Below are 20,013 nucleotides of genomic sequence, written 5' to 3' on the forward strand. Positions count from 1 at the left end.
GTTTTTTATTTATTCATTTGAGAGAGAGTGCAAGCAAGAGCATGAGTAGTGAGGAGGGGTCAGAGGGAGAGAGAAAAACAGACTCCCAACTGAGCAGCGAGCCTGATGCCAGCTTGATTCCAGGATCCATGCTCATCTAACTGAGCTACCCAGGCACTTGAGGAATGGCATTTTTAAAATGTGAAGGTAAACAATTGTCAACCCAAAATTCTAAGACTAGTGAAAATACCTTTCAGAAATGAAAGTGAAATAGACATTCTCAGATGAAGGAAAACTAAGACAACCGGTCTCCAGCAAACCTGATCTAAAAGAAATCCTAGGGACGCCTGGGTGGCTCAGCGGTTGAGCGCCTGCCTTCCACCCCAGGGCGTGAACCTGGGGTCCGGGGATCGAGTCCCCGCATCGGGCTCCCTGCAGGGAGCCTGCTTCTCCCTCTGCCTGTGTCTCTGCCCCTCTCTGTGTCTCTCATGAATAAATAAATAAAATCTTTAAAAAAAAATAAAATATTTGTTCTCCTTTCTCCTTTATTCCCTTTCACTATTTTTTATATTCCCCAAATGAATGAAATGAGTGGGAAATGTCAGAGAGGGAGACAGAACATGAGGGACTCCTAACTCTGGGAAACGAACTAGGGGTGGTGGAAGGGGAGGTGGGCGGGGGTGTGGGGGTGACTGGGTGATGGGCACTGAGGGAGGCACTTGATGGGATGAGCACTGCATGTTATTCTATATGTTGGAAAATTGAACACCAATAAAAAATAAATTTATAAAAAAATAAATAAAATAAAATAAATGTTAAAGGCAATTCTTTTTTTTTAAGACTTTTTAAATGTATTTTTTTGAGAGAGAGCATGTATGTGAGCAGGGGGAGAAGCAGAGGGAGGGAGAAAGAACCTCAACCAGACTCCATGCTGAGCATGGAGCCCAACGCATGGCTCAATCTCAAGACCCTGAGATCATGACCTGAGCTAAAACCAAAAGTCAGACACTCAACTGACTGAACCACCTATGTATCCCACTAAAGGCAGTTCTTTAGATGGAAAGCAAATGATATCTGACAAAAATCTGAAATTGCAAATACAGTCTGGTAACTGTACAATTACAGTCTGTAACTGTAACAAACTACCCTTTCCCCTTAAATTCTTTAAAATATGTATGACAGTTAAAATAAAAAATAATAAACATTACATTAAATTATTACATCAAAAAATTTTTTCATAACAACTCAATAGCATTACAAACCATCCAATTTAAAAATGGGCAGAGGATCTGAATAGACATTTTTCCAAAGATAAACAGACAACAGACACATGAAAAGAAGCTCAGTATCAGTAGTCATTAGGAAAATGTATACAAAACCACAAGAAATCACTTCATACCTGTTAGAATGGCTATTATCAAAAAGATAGGAAATAATAAGTGTTTGTAGGAATGGAAAAAGGTATATCCTACTATGGAAACAGTATGGAGTTTCCTCAAAAAATTAAAATTAGAACTGCCATATGATCTATCAATTCTACTTCTGAGTTTTTCTCTAAAGAAAACAAAAATACTACATGGAAAGTATATATGCAACCACATATTCATTGCAGCATCATTTCCAACTGCCAAGATATGGAAACAACCTGAATGTCCATCAATGGATGAATAGATAAAGAAAATGTGGCCCCCAAAAAAAAAAAAAAAGAAAAGAAAAGAAAATGTGGCCCATATATATGCAATCTTATTCAGCCATAATAAAAAAAAGAAGGAAATCTCACCATTTTCAACAACATGGATGGATCTTGAATGCATTATGCTAAGTGAAACAGTGTCAGAATAAATAAATACTATACGTGATCTCACACTCACTAATTTTTTAAAAATAAATTTTTTAAAAGCTCATAGATACAGAGACAAGAGTGCTGGTTGGCAGAAGTGGGAAGTACGGAAGTAGAGGAAATGGGTGAAAATATTCAAAAAGTACAAACTTCCAGTCATAAAATAGAGATGGGGATGAATGTGCAGCATGGTGACTATAGTTAATAATACTGTATTGCATATTTCAAAGTTGCTAAGGGAGTAAGTCTTAAAAGTTCTTATTACAAGAAAAAAAATTCTCAGGGCAGCCCTGGTGGTGCAGCGGTTTAGAGCCGCCTGCAGTCCAGGATGTGATCCTGGAGGCCCGGGATCGAGTCCCACGTCGGGCTCCTTGCATGGAGCCTGCTTCTCCCTCTGCCTGTGTCTCTGCCTATCTCTCTCTCTCTGTGTGTTTCTCATAAATAAATAAATAAATAAATAAATAAATAAATAAATAAATCTTTTTAAAAAATTTTTTAAAAAAGAACACCATTTTAAAAAAAAGAAAAGAAAAGAAAAAAAATTTTCATGACTATGTATGGGGACAAATGTTTGCTAGACTTATTGTGGTGATCATTAGCCAATATATACAAACATCCACTCATGTTGTATATCTGAAGCTAATTTCTGTCAATTATATCTCAATTTAAAAAAATTTTATGTAATGTATGGAAATGTAAGCAGATGTAATATAACAACTATAACATAATCAGAGGAAAGTAATAAGATGTGATAAGGCTTCTATATTCCAACTGAACTGGTAAAATGGTCTTAAGTAGACTGAAAACTTATGTATAACATAATTCTTAGAGCGAACAAGTACCAAAAAAGGACTATAAAGAGAGACATTCAGTCCTGCACTGAAAACATGATGTTAAAGTCTGCTAGTATTAATGTTTATTTCTCTTGGAATGTCCTGTAGGAGGGTCTTTTTTTAATGAAGGTAGCTAACTGTGTTATTTGGTGCATAGATACTAATCACTTTTTTAACTTCATTCCAAATTGCACTTTTCAGAATTACAGAATATTTTGTCTCAATGCTTTTTGATATGGATTCTACATTGTCTGATGTCAGGTATAACCCTGATTTCCTGCTGTTTGCATTTTCCCAGGTCTTTATTTTTAGTCTTTTTATAGCATTTTGTTTTGAATGTATCGCTTATCTATAACATTGTTTGCATATGCTTTGTGGCACGATCTGAAAGTATTTTTATTAAATAGGTGAGTTATTCTCATTTGTATTTACTGATATTCATGAATGATAGTAGCGAAAAATGTTTGCCTTTAGCCCAAAAGGCTGATCTATAACACCCAAAGTTCCAATAAGTATCAAATATAATGCTGGTGGCTACATTTTTTAAAACATTGAAATATGTATGTATGTATTTCTGTGTTTAAGAGCAAGGGAGAACACACTCACAGTGGGGAAGGGCAGAGGGAGACAGAGAGGGAGATCTCAAGCAGATTCCCCCCAAGCATGGAGCCTGATCTGATATGGGGCTCGATCTCACAAGCCCAAGATCATTACCTGAGCCAAAATCAAGAGTTGGACGCATAACTGACTGAGCCACCCAGGCACTCCTGGTTGCTAAGTCTTAAAGGATCCCACGATTGCCTGGATATTTCACTGATAGCTAATATCAAACTGAATGATAAACATCAGAGAAATCTTGTGAAAGTAGTTTTGAGTAGAAATTCAAAGAAGACATTTATGGTTGATTACTTCCTGTACATCCCCTATCCCTTGAGTATAATAATATAATTACATATAATCACCAACTTTATACAACAAAAGTGCAGTTCTCTCTGCCCATGGATCCTGTCCCCATGTGGCTTAAATAAACTTAACAAATAGCACCATAAAACATCTCAAGAATTGTTTCTTGACTGTTGGGTTTAACAACCCCACAACAGTATGACCAATATGTTTGATCTCAACTCTGTAACCAATATGTTATAGTTACCATATATAAAAATTAAGTATAAAGTTTTGAATAAGTAAAAACTTAAAATGCTTACAAAAATGCTCATTAAGCAAGTTTTAGTTTCTTCCTGGCTCTGAGCAACCAAGTAAGGACTTACTGTTTTGCTAACTAACCAAGATCTGCCACTATTATTAACAATAATGGTCTCATCATTTCAAGATTATTGGTTTAAAAGATACCTCAATTTGGACATGTAGACAGAAAAACAGGAAGCTCGGCCAGTACTGTCAAGGCAAACCAGAAGCTCACTAGTGTACCACTAAGCCAGAAAAGAAAGTTACTCTCCAATAACTTTCCAGGTATGTGAATGCACTACTTAAAGAAGTTAAAGGGCATTGTTTTTTTTTTTTTTTTTTTGAACTATGGACTGATTCATTTTTAAGATTTTATTTGAGAGAGAGTGTGCACAAATGGGATAAAGGGCAGAGGGAGAAAACCTCAAGCAGATTCCCCATTGAGCACAGAGTCTCATATAGGGTTCAATCTCATGACCTATAAGACCATGATCTGAGCTGAAACCAAGAGCTGGATGCTCAACCAACTGAACCACCGAGGTGCCCCTCACATGTTTTAAAAATTGAAATGTAACAGGTAACTGCTGGAGTGCACTAAACACAGTGAAGTATTATATTATGAAATTTTGTTTCAATTATATGTATATTAGTTTGCTAAAGCTGCCATACTAAACTAAGAGACTGAGTGACTAAAACAACAGAAATTTACTTTCTCACAGTTCTAGAGTCCAAGAATCAAGATGTTGGTAAGGATCCTTACAGCCTGAGGCTTTTCTCATTTACTTCTCTTTGTGTTCCCTTTCTTTTTTCTTTATAAGGACATCAGCCATATTGAATTAAGGTCCATCCTCAAGACCTGATTTTAACTTATTACTTCTGTAAGATCTTAGCTCCGGGACACCTGGATGGCTCAGTCAGTTAAGTGTCTGCCTGCGGCTCAGGTCATGATCTCAGGATCCTTTGTCAGGCTCCCTGCTCAGAGGAGAGCCTGCTTCTTTCTCTCCCCCTACCCCTCGCTCTGCTTGTGCTCCCTCTCCCGCTGTGTGTCAAATAAATATATAAAATCTTTAAAAAATAAATAAAGATCTTAGCTCCAAATATGGTTACATTCTGAGATACTAGGGATAAGTACTTCAATACATGACTCTTGGGAGGACAAAATTCAGCCATAACATTATGTTTATACATATATTATGTATGCATGCACTGTGTCACAATAAAAAAAAGTTTTAAAATATCTTATTAGAGGACTCTGAATAGATAATTCAAATGTATTACATATATTCTAAACCTAAGGGGCCTAGACCTAATTTTATAATGGAGTCTTAGGACTCCTTCAGTCTCCAGACTTCCAGGTCTTCAGTGAGACAGTTTAGAATTTAACTACCCCAGGGGTACTCATAATGCAATAATGAAAATTTGTATGAACATGTAGGTACTTTTGCTAATAGTCTTACTCAGTATTACCTGATTAAAAAAATAATCCTAGTGTTTTAAGTGTATGACTTATTAGTACAGAGCTCTAACAGTTATATTTCCATGTTTCTAGAGACTATTATTATTATATTGATTTCCCAAACTACCAGATTAAACTATAAAAACGTAAAGCCATACTGCTTCTTCCTCTCTTAAAACTCAAAGTCCTTAAATATCTAACAGTTTAATCAATGGCTAACCTAGATGTATTTTTAAGGACTGAGGGAAAATATTGATGTTTAAAATTCTCTAAATTCACTTACAGCAACAATAATCCTTTGTTTAAAATGTACTACTTTAGTGGTGCCTGGGTGGCTCAGGTCATGATCCTGGAGTCCTGGGATCAAACCCCATATCTAGCTCACTGCTGAGCAGAGTCTGCTTCTTCCTCTCCCTTTGCCCCTCCCTCTAGCTGTGTGTGCACACACACTCTCTCTCAATAAATAATTTTAAAAATAATAAAAAAATAAAATGTACTACTTTATATACAGTAAGCTAAAAACAGGTAAAAATTAACATATAAGCCATAAAATATTTTAAATATCATTTTAAGAATACAAATATCCATATTTTACATTTAGCATGTCCATGTCCATGTCTATGGAAATTTCCTAATCATTTAGGTTTGAAACATTGCCAAATTTGTTCCACTTTATTGAAAAATATCTTATGATTTATTCTTCATCTATATACTATCAAAGTTGGTTGAGTTGGTTCAATAACATAAAATAATGAGGTAACAAATAAGCCAAGTCGGGGCAATCTTGGATCTCCACAGTATTTGGTAATGTCAATTTTGAAAACCATTGGAAAACAGTCCAAATATTTTTTTTGTCAGAGTAACTGATTTTTTCCAAAGTCAAACAGAATCAAGTAAAGGCTGGTTTCACACCACTGGAACTTTTAAATTTCCTGGCTCTGCAATTCACTCCCTCTTCTCCCAATAATTTTAACTACCAAAGCATATTTCTACCTTTCTCTAACAAGCCTAGTTTCTTTCATTCCCCCAAGCCTTAACACATTTTGAACAGAGTATCGAGAAGTAGAACACTTTCCTTTTTCACTTCTTCACAAGTATATTCTTTAAAACCTACGGGTGGCATTCTGTTGAAGTGTATGCAAGATTGCAAAAGTCATGTGATGTCAGTCAAGCTCAGTTATATGAATCTGAGGGTAAAATACAAATCTTTCTCTTCCAGAGAGAAGACGTATTTTGCTTTTTACTATAAAATAAAAAGGGAACACAATCATGTCATCCAAAATTCAAGAGAAGGGGGCTAGTACACTAAAAAATAAGTTCTTTATAACTGACAAGCTATGACCTAAGGCTTTCTACACAAAAGTGCTATATTAAAAATTAGACTACTAAAAAACCTTGTTTTAGTATACATAATTTAGAAACAATATTTACTATCTCAATCTTTTCAATATCTAAGTGAAGAGGCAAGGTAGAAATCATATTACAACAGAAATGTAAGTGTGCTCACAACAAAAATCTGATTCATTGCTTTATTCCCTGAACCCGAATATTATCTAATATAGAGTGGATTCTGAACAAATATTTTCTAAATAAAAAATAACAAATGAATGCAATTATCACTTTATTTTGTAAGGGCAGTAACTGAAGCTAGTTAAGAAAAGTTCACTCGGGGCAGCCCCAGTGGCGCAGCAGTTTAGCGCCACCTGCAACTCAGGGCGTGATCCTGGAGACCCGGAATCGAGTCCGCGTTGGGCTCCCTGCGTGGAGCCTGCTTCTCCCTCTGCCTGTGTCTCTGCCTCTCTCTCTCTCTCTCTGTGTGTATGTGTGTCTATAAATAAATAAATAATAAATAATTAAATAAATAAATAAATAAATAATAAAATCTTTAAAAAAAGGAAAAGAAAAGTTCACTCAGGGATGCCTAGGTGGCTCTGCGGGTGAGCGTCTGCCTTTGGCCCAGGGCTACTGGGCCAGACTACTGGGATTGATTCCCACATTGTGCTCCCTGCATGTGGCCTGCCTTTCCATCTACCTATGTCTCTGCCTCTCTCTGTGTGTGTCTCGTGAATAAATAAATAAAAATATTAAAAAAAAAAAGTTCACTCAAATTCTCACAACTGCTGAATGGAAGAACTGGGGCTTACACTTTCTTCTAAATACAATGTCTATACTTTGCATTATATTGCATTTCTCTTACTTGCCCAAAGCTCAGACGGAAATTAGAACACAAAATTGAAAACTCTCAAACTTTCTTCAGTATTTCCTATACTCCATATCACCAGTTTCGAAAGTTCTCAATCAAACTCATCTCTGTACTTCACTTGAGCACATTATTTTGATTTTGTGCTACCCTATACTACCAGTGTTGTTTGAAGTACAGCAAGGTTACAGACAAGTATGGAGGTATATAGCCCTACATCCACATCACAGGGAATTCCTATCAGTGGGATTCCACATTAAATAATACATCAGTTTCTCATATTGCTGAGGTAATGCCAGAGAATTGTGGTAGATAAAACTCCTGGATAATTAACTCTAGAATAGTTTACACTAAAAAAAAAGAAGAAGGATCCCTGGGTGGCGCAGCGGTTTGGCGCCTGCCTTTGGCCCAGGGCGCGATCCTGGAGACCCGGGATCGAATCCCACATCGGGCTCCCGGTGCATGGAGACTGCTTCTCCCTCTGCCTGTGTCTCTGCCCCTCTCTCTCTCTCTCTCTCTCTCTCTGTGACTATCATAAATAAAAAAAAAAAAAAAGAAGAGATTTAAGGTATCTTTCCTTCATAGTCATGAGATTTATTTCTTTTTCCTACAATACATCCAACATGCCGAAACACAAACATCTACAAATGCACTTGCCCGGAGATTAATTTTTCAGATTTAAAAGTTCATAATGCTGACCAAAATGGACTTTGACAAGTCACTAATTTAAGCTGGATTAAAATACCTAAAATATTAAAGAGTGGTATCTTTTGTAGATTTACTTATAGATCATGCTATCATTTAATCTTAAAGACATTGGAAGCCATGTACGCACAATTATGATAGAACTATTGACTACTATTTTCTACCACTGCTACAGAAATAAAGCAAACTAATAAATTTAGAAATAAAAAATAAGTTATCTTTTATGTTATATAGAATTTTAATTTTGAAGAGTGATTTATGAAAGTTAGTCATGAAAATTCCTGAGAAAAAATAAATATAACTCATCTAAATCAGAAGGTATCCTTGAAAATCATAAACATTAAACTAGGATAAGCACATATAACACAAAGAGAAGTACCTCAAAAAATAGTTTGGACTATGTACAGAAAGATACTAAACCTCATAAGAGTGAAGTACTTTCCCAAATAGCATGATGAAATCCTACCTGGAATTATGTAATTTAAGTATAAGCAAATAGTAAGAATCATATTACTAATGAAGAAAGATCTTATTTGTCTTAGGTTTTTACAATTTTTAGGTTTTTTAATCTGGAACACATCTATTAACCCTGATTCTATCAAGGCTAATCACCTCCTTAAGGTTATCTTGCAAGTAATTAAAACTTCCTGGATGGCCAGGTTTAAACCAAACTCCAACTATTCTCCTATATCCATTATCCATTGTATAATGAATGTATAGAGAGTAAACTGAGCTTTAGACTTCAAAGCTATTTACTTCCAAGAAATTACATCAAACAGGATATATGTCTTAAAACAATGCTCAAACTACCACTCTAAAAGCTTCTTACTTTAAAAGCTGACTACTGTTTAAAATACAAAAGAAATAAAAACATGGCTCATTCATTCATTAAATCGACATTTATTTAAAGCCCAATGAGCAAAATTCTGTAACTAAGTAGGATTCCTGATCTAGGACAATTAAAATAAGATAAAAATGCAGTAAGTATAAAATGATATGATACAACTGAATACATAAAAACAAGAGATCGTAAGTAATAATAGGACTGAGATAATTAGGAAAGTCTTCCCTAGAGATCATTATTAAATCAATTAATGCCATTTTAATTGTAGAAAATTACACCTAGACAAAAAAGAACGTATTAAGAGATTCTACAAATGTATTTCAAGTAGAAGACTAAACTGGGGGACTAATAAGATCAATTTGGACAAGACAGTAAACCTGACAAGACTGATACTATATTCAACATAATAGAAACTTATAAATACTTGAATGACAGAAAAGTAACATGAAGAAAACACTAACTGATAAAGGTATGTCTCTCACATCTACATGCAGACAGGCTATAATACTGAAAATAAAACCAGCAAAACTGTCGTAGTTACCCAAAACGTGAGGTGATGAAGGTTTGTGTTTGACTGAAGAAGGCTTCCTGTAGCCAGACAACAGGATGGGGTTTTAGATGGTATGATCTACTAGCCAAAGTTATCATAAAAATCAATAAAGATTCTTGGGCTACCAAAAAACTTTAAAGCCCAGAGATCTTCAGTGCAGGGCAGATCAAGAATGTCTCATAACCATGGTTTCAATGATCCATGCAAGGCCATTCTGTTACTTCCAAGAGGCACCACACGGCTCACCCCAGAGTTGGTGAACCAGATTTTAAATCCAATTTGATATTATGCAGACAATAGAGTTCAATTATTAATTCAAAAATGTGCTCTTAACACATCATATTGCACCTTTCAAGTTGGTGGAAGGTCTCCTTGATATTATTGCTAAGTAGACATTAATCCTTATTGGTAAACAGGAGCCAAAAAGAATTCAAGAACATATATTCTTGATGCAAACAGTAAAGGCATAATTACCCTTGCTCAGTGACTGCCTGTTCCACCTACCCACTTCAAACACTCATTCTTGTCCATGACCTCAGGAAATTCAAACAGGTTATACCACTCAGTGGTCTTTCTTAAGTGACAACCCATTACCTGGTCATAAATTACAGATAGTAGACACACATGAAAGTCACAAATTGTTCTGTCACATCAGATATTACCTCTGTTCTACTGAAAATAATCCCCAACCTGCAGAATAATAAAAAGGAGGGCAGCCTGGGTGGCTCAGCGGTTTAGTGCCGCCTTTACCCCCAGGCATGATCCTGGAGACCTGGGATCGAATCCCGCCTCAGGCTCCAGGCATAGAGCCTGCTTCTCCCTCTGCCTCTCTCTCAATAAATAAATAAAATCTTAAAAAAAAAAAAAAAAAAAGGAAGAAGAATAAAAAGGGAAAAAGCAAACTAGCAATTAAATTCATTTTGAAGAAATAAAATAAGTAGGAACTATTTAAAATTCCATTAATGCTTTATGACCACAAATACTAAATAACTATGTATTTGTAAAACTTACCTGTCACCACAAAAATCAAAAAGAACTCACACTAGCTACAATTTACTAAATAAAAGAAAGCACAAGTCTTCAAGCCATTAATAATGATCAACAAATCACCAAAAACCTGGCCAGAAGGTAAGAGCTGAGGTCCAGTTGCTAATGAAAAAGCAGGTACTCAAGAAACGAGCCAAATGACTAAACAGATCTCTGTGCTGCCGGATGGCATTCCTCATCTCCTAAATAAGAAGGATATGCCAAAAGCACATTTACACAAAAAGCCATCTAGAGACAAGCCCGGCTACAGAGTTATGTGTGAATGTTTCACATCTAGATAAGCAAAATCATAAATTAGGTAGTTTTCATTTGAAAAAATATTAAGTGTTTACACTCCATTACCAGTGAAGAAAAATGAAATGGTACCAGGATCTGAAAAAGAATCTCTAAACTACACTGAATTCTGTTTTAATAAGAGATCTTAAAAAAAAAAAAAAAAAAAAGTTTTAATTTCCAGAAGGCCAGATTTAAAAAAAAAAAAAAAAAAAAAAACAGGAATGGCTTTATCCACCGTCCCAGGTCTACGACAAGGATTTCGTACCAGGCCCTGCAAAGTGTCTGAGGCAGAAGCCACCCCCCCCCCCCCCCAACGCATTCCCAGCCTCTTAATTGTGTCGCTCCAGAAACGAAGAGGCCTCGCCTCCGAGCTTGTTAATGAGACCCGCGGCTCTCAGAACTCCTCTGCGTCCAGGACGGACCAGCGGGGCCCCCTCCCTCGGGAGCAGCTCCGGGACTCGCCGCACTGAGGGGAGCCGGCGAGCGGCCGCCCACCTGCAATCCTCACAGAAACGTTCGGTTCCCTCACGGAGCCCGATACTACTCTCTTCGGCTAGACTGTGGAGGAGGGAAGCCAGAAAGTACTGTAAACAAGTTGCATCCTCTTTCCAAAGCGGGATGCCGAGGCGCAGCGGCACCGGGCGCCCATCCCACGGCGCGGCCCCGAGCCCCCGCGCGGCGCCCCGGGAGGGCCCGCAGAGGGGCGAGGCCGAGCCCGGGCCCCCCGCAGGGCCTGCGTCCGCCCAGGTGGGCCGGCGGACTCACCTTGTTGAGGTGGGGGTCGCGCGTCACGGCGTAGCCGCGCTGGCGGGTGTGGCGGCGGCGGGGGGCTGCGGGCTCCATGGCGGGCGCGCGGGTGGGCTGCGGGGTCGGGCCGGAGCGGGCGGCGCGCGGGGCAGGAGGCGGATGCTGCCGGGGCGCCCGCGCGGACTGCGGCGGCGGCGGCGGCGGCCGCGCTGGGAAAGGGCCGGCGGGCGGGGGCGGGCGTGGGTGGCGAGAGGGGGTGGACGCGGCGGGAGGAGCCCGCGAGAAGCCGGTGTCCCCGGCCCGGCAGCCTGCGAGAATCGCTGAGTCATGGCAGGAGATCGGCCGAGCCGGCGACTGAGGAGGAGGAGGAAGAGCGAGGCGCTGGCGGCGCCGCCGGGGGCCTGAGGGGAGGCGGCCGCGGGAGTCGCTCCCTCCCGCGCGCGGGGCCCCGCTTCCCCCCGGGCTTCTGATCCCGGCTGTGCAGCCCGGCTCTGCGTGGGGCGTGCCTGTCGCTCAGGGAACGCGCTTGACCCCCCCCCACCCGCGCGGACAGCGCTCGGGGTCCCCCGCCCACCCCGGGGGCCGTGCGGGTACCGTCACCCCCGGGCCGCGCCCCTCCCCCTCGCGGGAGCCCCAGGGAACACGGAGGCTGCACACTGAGGGATGGGAGCACTGGCGAAAGGGACTCAGAGGCTGCTGAGAGCCGACCTCCAATGCCCGGGACTCCAGACCTCTGTCCCTTTCCTTTTTTTTTTTTTTTTTCTTTTATAGATTTATTTTTTATTGGTGTTCAATTTGCCAACATATAGAATAACACCCGGTGCTCATCCCGTCAAGTGCCCCCCTCAGTGCCCGTCACCCAGTCATCACCCCCCCCCCCCACCTCCCCTTCCACCACCCCTAGTTCGTTTCCCAGAGTTAGGAGCCTCTCATGTTCTGTCTCCCTTTCTGATATTTCCCACTCATTTTTTCTCTGTCCCTTTCCAGTAGGGGCTTCGAAGCTCTCTATCCTCCCTCCGAGGCTGGCCACACCCAGGGTCCCGCACAGAACCCGCCTTGACCCAGAAAGCAGAAGCCCAAGCTGCCCTAGGAGAACAGGTAGCGTGGGGCCCGGACACTGTGGCAGTCTCTAGATTAGCAGGGGGGATTTTATTTTACTATAATTAAATAAATTTTAATATAATTAAAAGTCTAGCTGTGTTGCACTGCAGATGTGTCAGGGCCCACTCAACAGTCTTATTTATATTGTATATAATTTTGTGAGACTGCAGAAATCAAGATGTTTCTGGACTTCTCTGAGTATTAATGGATAACAATCTATAAGGGGCTTCGGTTTCTTCTTTGGTAAAAGGGAGAGGGTCAGGATCTTCCAGCACTGTAATTCTGTTATTGGTATTTATACCTGAACTTTCAAGGAATGGAGGAGCAGTCACAGTCAAAAGGAATGTATGACGCACAAAAAAACCACTAAAGCTTTCTGTGCCCCAGTTTCTTTTCCAGGTAAGTGGGATCAGTAGTTTCTGCCCTATTCATTTCTACCTCATAGTGGTACAAAAGACAGTATTAGGGATTGATTATGGGTTCATTTTATATATCCATAAACTAGACAACACACCGAATGTTTTACATTGCTTGATCAGAAAGATGTTACAATAATTGTTTTTTTGGTCATACTTCTGTCCAGAAGCTTCTTGGGCCTATTCTTTGAATAATCTAGAATCATCTGTTTCAAGGGAGAACATTTTATTAATGCAGAACATTTTATTGGCATCAGAGTTGTTTAAAAGCATCCCTTGCATTCAAGTAGCACTTTTCACAGTGAATGCCATAGTCCATAAATAGTTAACCCTACCTAGATACCTGAGAAGGTATGCTTTTACAGAACTCACTCCCAGGAGTGTTTAACTGAGGCAAGTTACAATTAGAGAGCTTTATCAGAAACAGAAACCGTTTAATTACAGGCCTATGAAGCAAACCTAAGATGCTGAAGAAACAAAAATATTAGTACAACAGAACCTTATTATAATGCCCCCTTAGAGTAGTTCAGCTATGTTACTGATTTATCCCTGTTTCTGTGATGTATTGTGTACAGATACGAAAGCTGGCATAAATAGAGGGAGAAGCCAAAAGAAATATGTGGGCTCGTCCCCCAAGCCATCACTACGAAGGGATTACAAGATCCTGGCAGTGTAGGTAAAGAGAAGTAAACATATGGGAGGTGTGAATTTATGAAAAAAACGTCCATCATCTTCAATATAACAATATGAGGCCTGAGGGAGTGACTTTCTCTATCCATGTGCAGTTGTTCTAAGAGTACTGAGAACAAGCTCTTTTTCCATGTAAATGTTATCCAGAACGTCAGATTTCAATCTTTTTTACTTGTTTGTAAGGTTGGGTTTTATTTTTTTTTAAGATTTTATTTATTTATTCATGAGAGACACACAGAGGCAGAAACACAGGCAGAGGGAGAAGCAGGCTCCATGCAGGGAGCCTGATGTGGGACTCGATCCAGGTCTCCAGGATCACGCCCTGGGCTGAAAGCAGATGCCAAACCTCAGAGCCACCCAGGCGTCCCAAGGTTGGGTTTTAATGTAAAAACCAAAAAGCAAAAAATTTTGGAGAAGAGAAAAAACTTGTTTTAATTTTCCTTTTAAGAAACTGCAGTTATGCACTCTGTATATAATTGGTAATGTTATGAGTAGGATTCACAAATTAAAGGGCTAGATCCTGTAAATTTCCATTATACAGGTGAGAATACTCTCAGTCAAAATGAAATTTTTCTTGCCCAACTAACGCACTAATAACTCTAGTCATTAAAATGTGATTACGGTATTCTGATCTAATGTCATCGAGATTAAGTACAGAAAATTCAGGAAATATAGCACATATAGCATTTCAGGTGTTTTACTTTCGAACTTAAATTTCCCCACAAGGAAGGGTTAGTCTCCGTCATTGGTGCATACTTGCAAAACATTTCAACACTACAAACACTAAAAGTTTCAAGACGTGCCATTGGAAATGTTTTACTTTCATGAGAAAAAAAGATAATCTGATAGAAGGATGTAGCTATATGATATTAAGTAAATGATTATTTCTTCATATAAAAACCATGTTACCGCTATGTAAAATAAGTGATTTTTAAGTTGAAAACCTCAACATGCCTTGTTCTTGATGTGCAGAATCCTTTTCTGCGTAAAAGAAAGACCTTGGACCTTTTGGGGTTTTAATCTGAGAATTCCAGTGTTCAGTATATTAGAAGAAAGTCCACCAGGGTAGCTGACCCAAAAAGTTCAGAATTTAATGTAGGCAGCTGCATCCTTGCGATGGCCAGCTCCAGTCTAATTGCCAACCAAGAAAAGAGTTAATTTTTGTCTGCATTCTTCAGTGAGGATACAACTAGAATGAGTGTTGGTGTTGGGGGGAGGCTAAACTCCGTATCTACCCATCGTAGGTTTTCCGGTGGGACTCATTACCAAAAGGACATTATCAAAAGAAAAAGTTTATAAATACTTGCAGTGCACATCACACCGAAGAACTCGAAAACAAAGAGTAACTCAAAGCAGCAGTTTAAAACTGTGGTCTTTATAGCATCTTCAGCAAAGAACAATACATTTGTAGAAAAATGATAGCACAAAGAAAAGCAGTTTTAGGTTTTCTTTTTTTTTTTTTTTTTTTTTTTTTTTTAGTTTTAGTTTTAGGTTTTCAAGGGTGGCAAACTGAAAAGGTAAATATATGGGAAGAAATTAACAGTAAGATAGTAAGATTTGTTTCCGGATTTCTCTTCCCAAAAATATGTATTTTGGGGTGGCATATCCTGGTTTCTTTCACAAGGCTTTATTCGTAGCTCTAAGGAATCCCTGATGAGCCAAACTCTAAGTTATTGGTATTTGAGTTAAATTACAGTTATAGGTGAAATGGGTGCATGAGTCATTTCATTAAAATGCTTTGAAAAGATGTGCCCTTATTCTCTTCTTTAACCAAAAGTGTGTGCAGAAGCCCCAATCTCTAAGGGATTCTACAGGATGTCTGGAGCTCTATAGAGTTGGTTTTTTTTTTTTTTCCTTCCTGAGGAAAGCAATATTACTCTTTAACAGTTAAAAGCATTGTTCCTGTTTGGGATAATGTAATACCACCTCATTCTTACTATATATTACAATCATTATGCATACAACTGAGGAGGGCACTTGACGGGATGGGCACTGGGTGTTATGTTGTATGTTGGCAAATTGAACTTCAATAAAAAAAATATATACAAAAAATAAAAATAAAACTGAAAGAAAAATAAAGACAAAAAGTCATAATAACTAAATGTAATTTGGAAAAATATTTTGTAAATATCTTGGATCTACACATCAATTTATGTATGTATGTATGTATTTACAGTTGCATTGAGAAAACACTATCACACACCAAAATAAACCTAATGAAAGCCAAAAAAAAATCATTATGCATACAATATAAAAACAGACACTCCATAGTGACTAATTTTGGAAAAAAAACATAGACTAAGTCACAGCATATATAAATCATTTATATCTTAACTGCTCACTTAAACCTGAACAAATTTTCATGAAGCATGTTAATTTTCCTATGATATAATTTGGTTGCAATATTTTGCTGAAGTACATTTGAAGAAGAAGCCAGTTGTTTCACCTATTCTGGATCATGTTATACAGTACTTGTATAGAAACTTAAAAAGATACATTTTCCCATCAGGAGACATTTTGTCTATATCATCGATTATATTTACAAAACGTTTTAACATTACAAACATTAGCAGTTTCAAGATGGGGCACCTGAAAAGGTTTATACTCTGCTACAGTGATGCAGGTATGCCTTTTACACAAGACCTCTTAGTGATGTCAAGCAACTGGAAGTTAGATCTGTGAAAAACGATAAATGAAGTTGAAATGGAGGCTGGAGACAATGAAGGGAGCTTCCTGGCAGCTTACTTAGCGTACTTCAGCTTGAAGAAGGAAGATTCTCCTTGCTTGGCAACAACTCAGCCAGTGAGAAACCACATGAACTTAGCCAATGAGAAGTCCTCACAACCTCAAACTCTCCAAAGCAATCCCTTCCAACTGCTTTCTTTCCTCTATATGAGGATATTCTTTTTCCTTCCATCTTAGGGCTTGCCAATGGTTTGCCATAATTTGCAGTCCCAAACTGCAATTCCTCTGCTATTCCTAAATAAATTCTCTCTCTTTTTTTTTTTTTTTTTTTTTTGCTGGTTAAATAACTGGCTATTTTGTTTTTAAGGTTGACAAAGTATCAATGAAAACTGCTTGATAGCCATCATTTCCTGGTGACATAAACTATGCATCATGCCTTCATAGGTTTTTAAAGTTACATTGGTTAGATTTACCAATAATTTTAGCTTTCAACAGAGAACCAACTATTATGGAAACTAAAGGGTGGTAATATCCATGGTACTAAGAAATATCTGTTAGCCGCTGATAGGATTCCATGGAATGGAGGCCCACAGGGGAAGTCAGTGAGTCCAGTGATAACTGCCAGTTTCTGCCAGCACTACATAAAGGTAGTGCTCTGTCCTGAGAAAATTCTCCCAAAATAATAGCATTAAAAAGAATGCCATTCTTCACTCCTCTCTCAAAGCTTTTGCATTTTCTACTAATTCCAGGTTCACTCTCCTATGAATCTGGTGAAAGTCCAATAATATTAAACCAAGAAGGCATAGCCATGTTCACAGTTAATGTAACAGGCATAAATGGCACACATGAGTAAACAGATTTGATACATGAATCTTTGATACCTGCAAAGTCTCCTGCCCATCCATGCCCAGTATCTCCACGGCAAGAAGGCATACAGACATTGATGGTACTACTGCCTTGTGAAAAGCAGGAAGAAAAATGTTTCCTGAGAGCTACATCCCTTCTAGAAAGCTCAGATATCATGGATCTACACCAGTGGTTTTCAATCTTTCTCCCACTTTAGAGTTACCTGCAGAGCTTTGAAGAACACTCCTGACTGGTCAAAGAGTTGTTGATTTAATTGGTCTGGGTTGTAGCTTTAGCACAAGGACTTCTTGCCCTAAGCTCCCCAGATAATTCTAGTTTGCAGCCAAAGTTGAGAACCACTGGTCTGAAATAATGGTTCTCAAACTTTTGCATAGATCAAAATCATTTGGAGGGTTTGTTAAAACGGGCCCCACCCCCAAATCTTTGATTCCGTAAGTCTGAGGTGAGGTCTGTAATTTGCTTTTCTAATAAGCTCCCAGGTGATGCTGACGGTCGAGTTGCCACATTTGAGGACCACTGGTATAGAGCAATGCTATCCAGAGAAACATAATGTGAACCACATATTAAAAATTTTGCAGGGAGCCACATTTCTTTAAGTAAAAAAGAACAGGGGCACCTGGGTGGCACAGTCGGTTAAGTCCTGGACTCTTGGTTTTGGCTCAGGTCGTGATTTCAGGATCTTGGGGTCAAGCCCTGTGTCTGGCCCCACGCTCAGTACAGAGTCTGCTTGGGACTCTCCCTCTCCCTCTGCCCCTACCTCCCTAAAATAAATAAATCCTTTTTTTTAAAAAGGTTTTTTAAAAAGAGGGGCACCTGGGTGACTCAGTTAAGCATTTGCCTTCAGCTCAGGTTATGATCCCAGGGTCCTAGGATTGAGCCCCCTGTCAGGTTCCCTGCTCAGTGAGGAGTCAGCTTCTCTCTCTCCTTCTGCCCCTGCCCCCAACGGATGTGCGCATGTGCATGCACACAGTCTCTCTCTCTCTCTCAAATAAATAAATAAAATCTTTTTTAAAAAGTCAAAATAAACAGGTGAAATATATTTTAATAATATATTTTATTTAACCTAATATATCAAAAATAACAGTTATCATTATAAAAATTATTAGTGAGATGTTTTTACCTTTTTTGTACTGTCTTTGACATCTAGTGTATTTTACACTTACAGCACATCCCAATTTGGACAACAGATTTTTATTATTTTTTTAAGATTTTATTTATTTATTCATGAGAGACACGGGGGGGGGCGGGCAAAGACAAAGGCGGAGGGTGAAGCAGGCTCCATGCAGGGAGCCTGACATGGGATTCGATCTCGGGTCTCCAGGATCACGCCCTGGGTTGAAGATGGCGCTAAACCACTGAGCCACCGGGCTGTCCTATTGTATTATTTAAAACCTAAAAGTACAACTATTATGAAAAAGATCCAGTTCCATGATTTTTGTCATTTAATATCACTGAATTAAATTAAAATTTTACTACTTTCTTAAATCTGTTTTTTAATCAATTAATCGAGATAAAAACCAATTCCCATCATTGTCATGAATAAATATGTAGCATTGTTTTCAAATACTTTTTAGTATAGCAACTCTGTCATTTGTTGGCATGATTTCTTTTTTTAAATTCAATTTATTTAAACTAAAAAAAAGAAAAATAGTTCATTCATTTCTTCCACACATATGCACACTCCCCCACCTCTGACAACTACCAATCTATATCTGTAAGCTTGGTTTTATTTATTTATTTATTTATTTATTTATTTATTTATTTATCGATTCTACATCATATAAGAGAGATCATATGGTATTTGTCTTTCTCTGTCTGACTTATTTCACTTACCATAATGCCCTTGAGGGCCATCTATGTTGTCACAAATGGCAAGATTTCATCTTTTTATGGCTGAATAATATTTCATTGTGTGTATATACATACATATACGTACATATACATACACATACCACATTCTTTTTCTATCATCCATCAGTGGAGACAAGTTGTTTCCATACCTTGGCTATTGTAAATAATGCTGCAATGAACATAGGGATACACATCTCTTTTCAAGTTAGTGTTTCATTTTCTTTAAATAAATATCCAGAAGTAGAATTGCTAGATAATGGTGGTTCTATTTTTAATTTTTTTTGAGGAACGCCATACTATTTTCCATGGGAGCTGCAATACTTTGCATTCCCACCAACAGTGCACAAGAATTCCTTTTTCTCCACATCCTTGCCAATACTTGTTATTTCTAGTCTCTTTGATAATAGCCATTGGTGATATCTCATTGTGGTTTTGATTTGTGTTTCCCTAATGATCGATATAAAGAGCATCTTTTCATGTAACTGCTAGAAATTAGCGTATGTTTTTGAATGATGAATTGAGGGTCTTATTTGTGCTGGCCACATTTCAAGTGCTTAATAGCTACATGTAGCCAGTGGCTATCAAATTAGAGGGCACTAATCTAATCCAGTGCATTTTGGCTCTTCAATAAATGCTTTAAGTGATAGAAGAAGATCAAATATACATATTCATATGTATATGTGGTGACTCTTACTTTCAGAGTCACTCAAGTTATACTACCTTATTAATCTTTTGCTTATA

At 38.5% G+C, this 20,013-nt stretch overlaps 1 protein-coding gene and 1 pseudogene across 2 annotated transcripts in view; both read right to left on the reverse strand.

Annotated features, from left to right (window-relative positions):
- Positions 1-11,791, reverse strand: part of ME1 (malic enzyme 1) — a 196,163-nt gene extending 184,372 nt beyond the window's left edge. The window contains exon 1 of one of the 2 annotated variants that reach the window (XM_038554631.1): positions 11,681-11,791. In XM_038554631.1, coding sequence (XP_038410559.1) covers positions 11,681-11,758 — 78 coding nt within the window. In that variant the 5' untranslated portion in view covers positions 11,759-11,791. Of the gene's footprint in view, positions 1-11,410; positions 11,516-11,680 lie in introns of those variants that run through there. The other variant, XM_038554633.1, reaches the window with a different exon arrangement.
- A 5,125-nt stretch (positions 11,792-16,916) lies between these two features.
- LOC111098145 lies at positions 16,917-17,577 on the reverse strand (annotated as a pseudogene).
- Positions 17,578-20,013: the final 2,436 nt, after the last annotated feature.

Source organism: Canis lupus, chromosome 12 (assembly GCF_011100685.1).
Source record: "Canis lupus familiaris isolate Mischka breed German Shepherd chromosome 12, alternate assembly UU_Cfam_GSD_1.0, whole genome shotgun sequence".
NCBI lineage: Eukaryota > Metazoa > Chordata > Mammalia > Carnivora > Canidae > Canis > Canis lupus.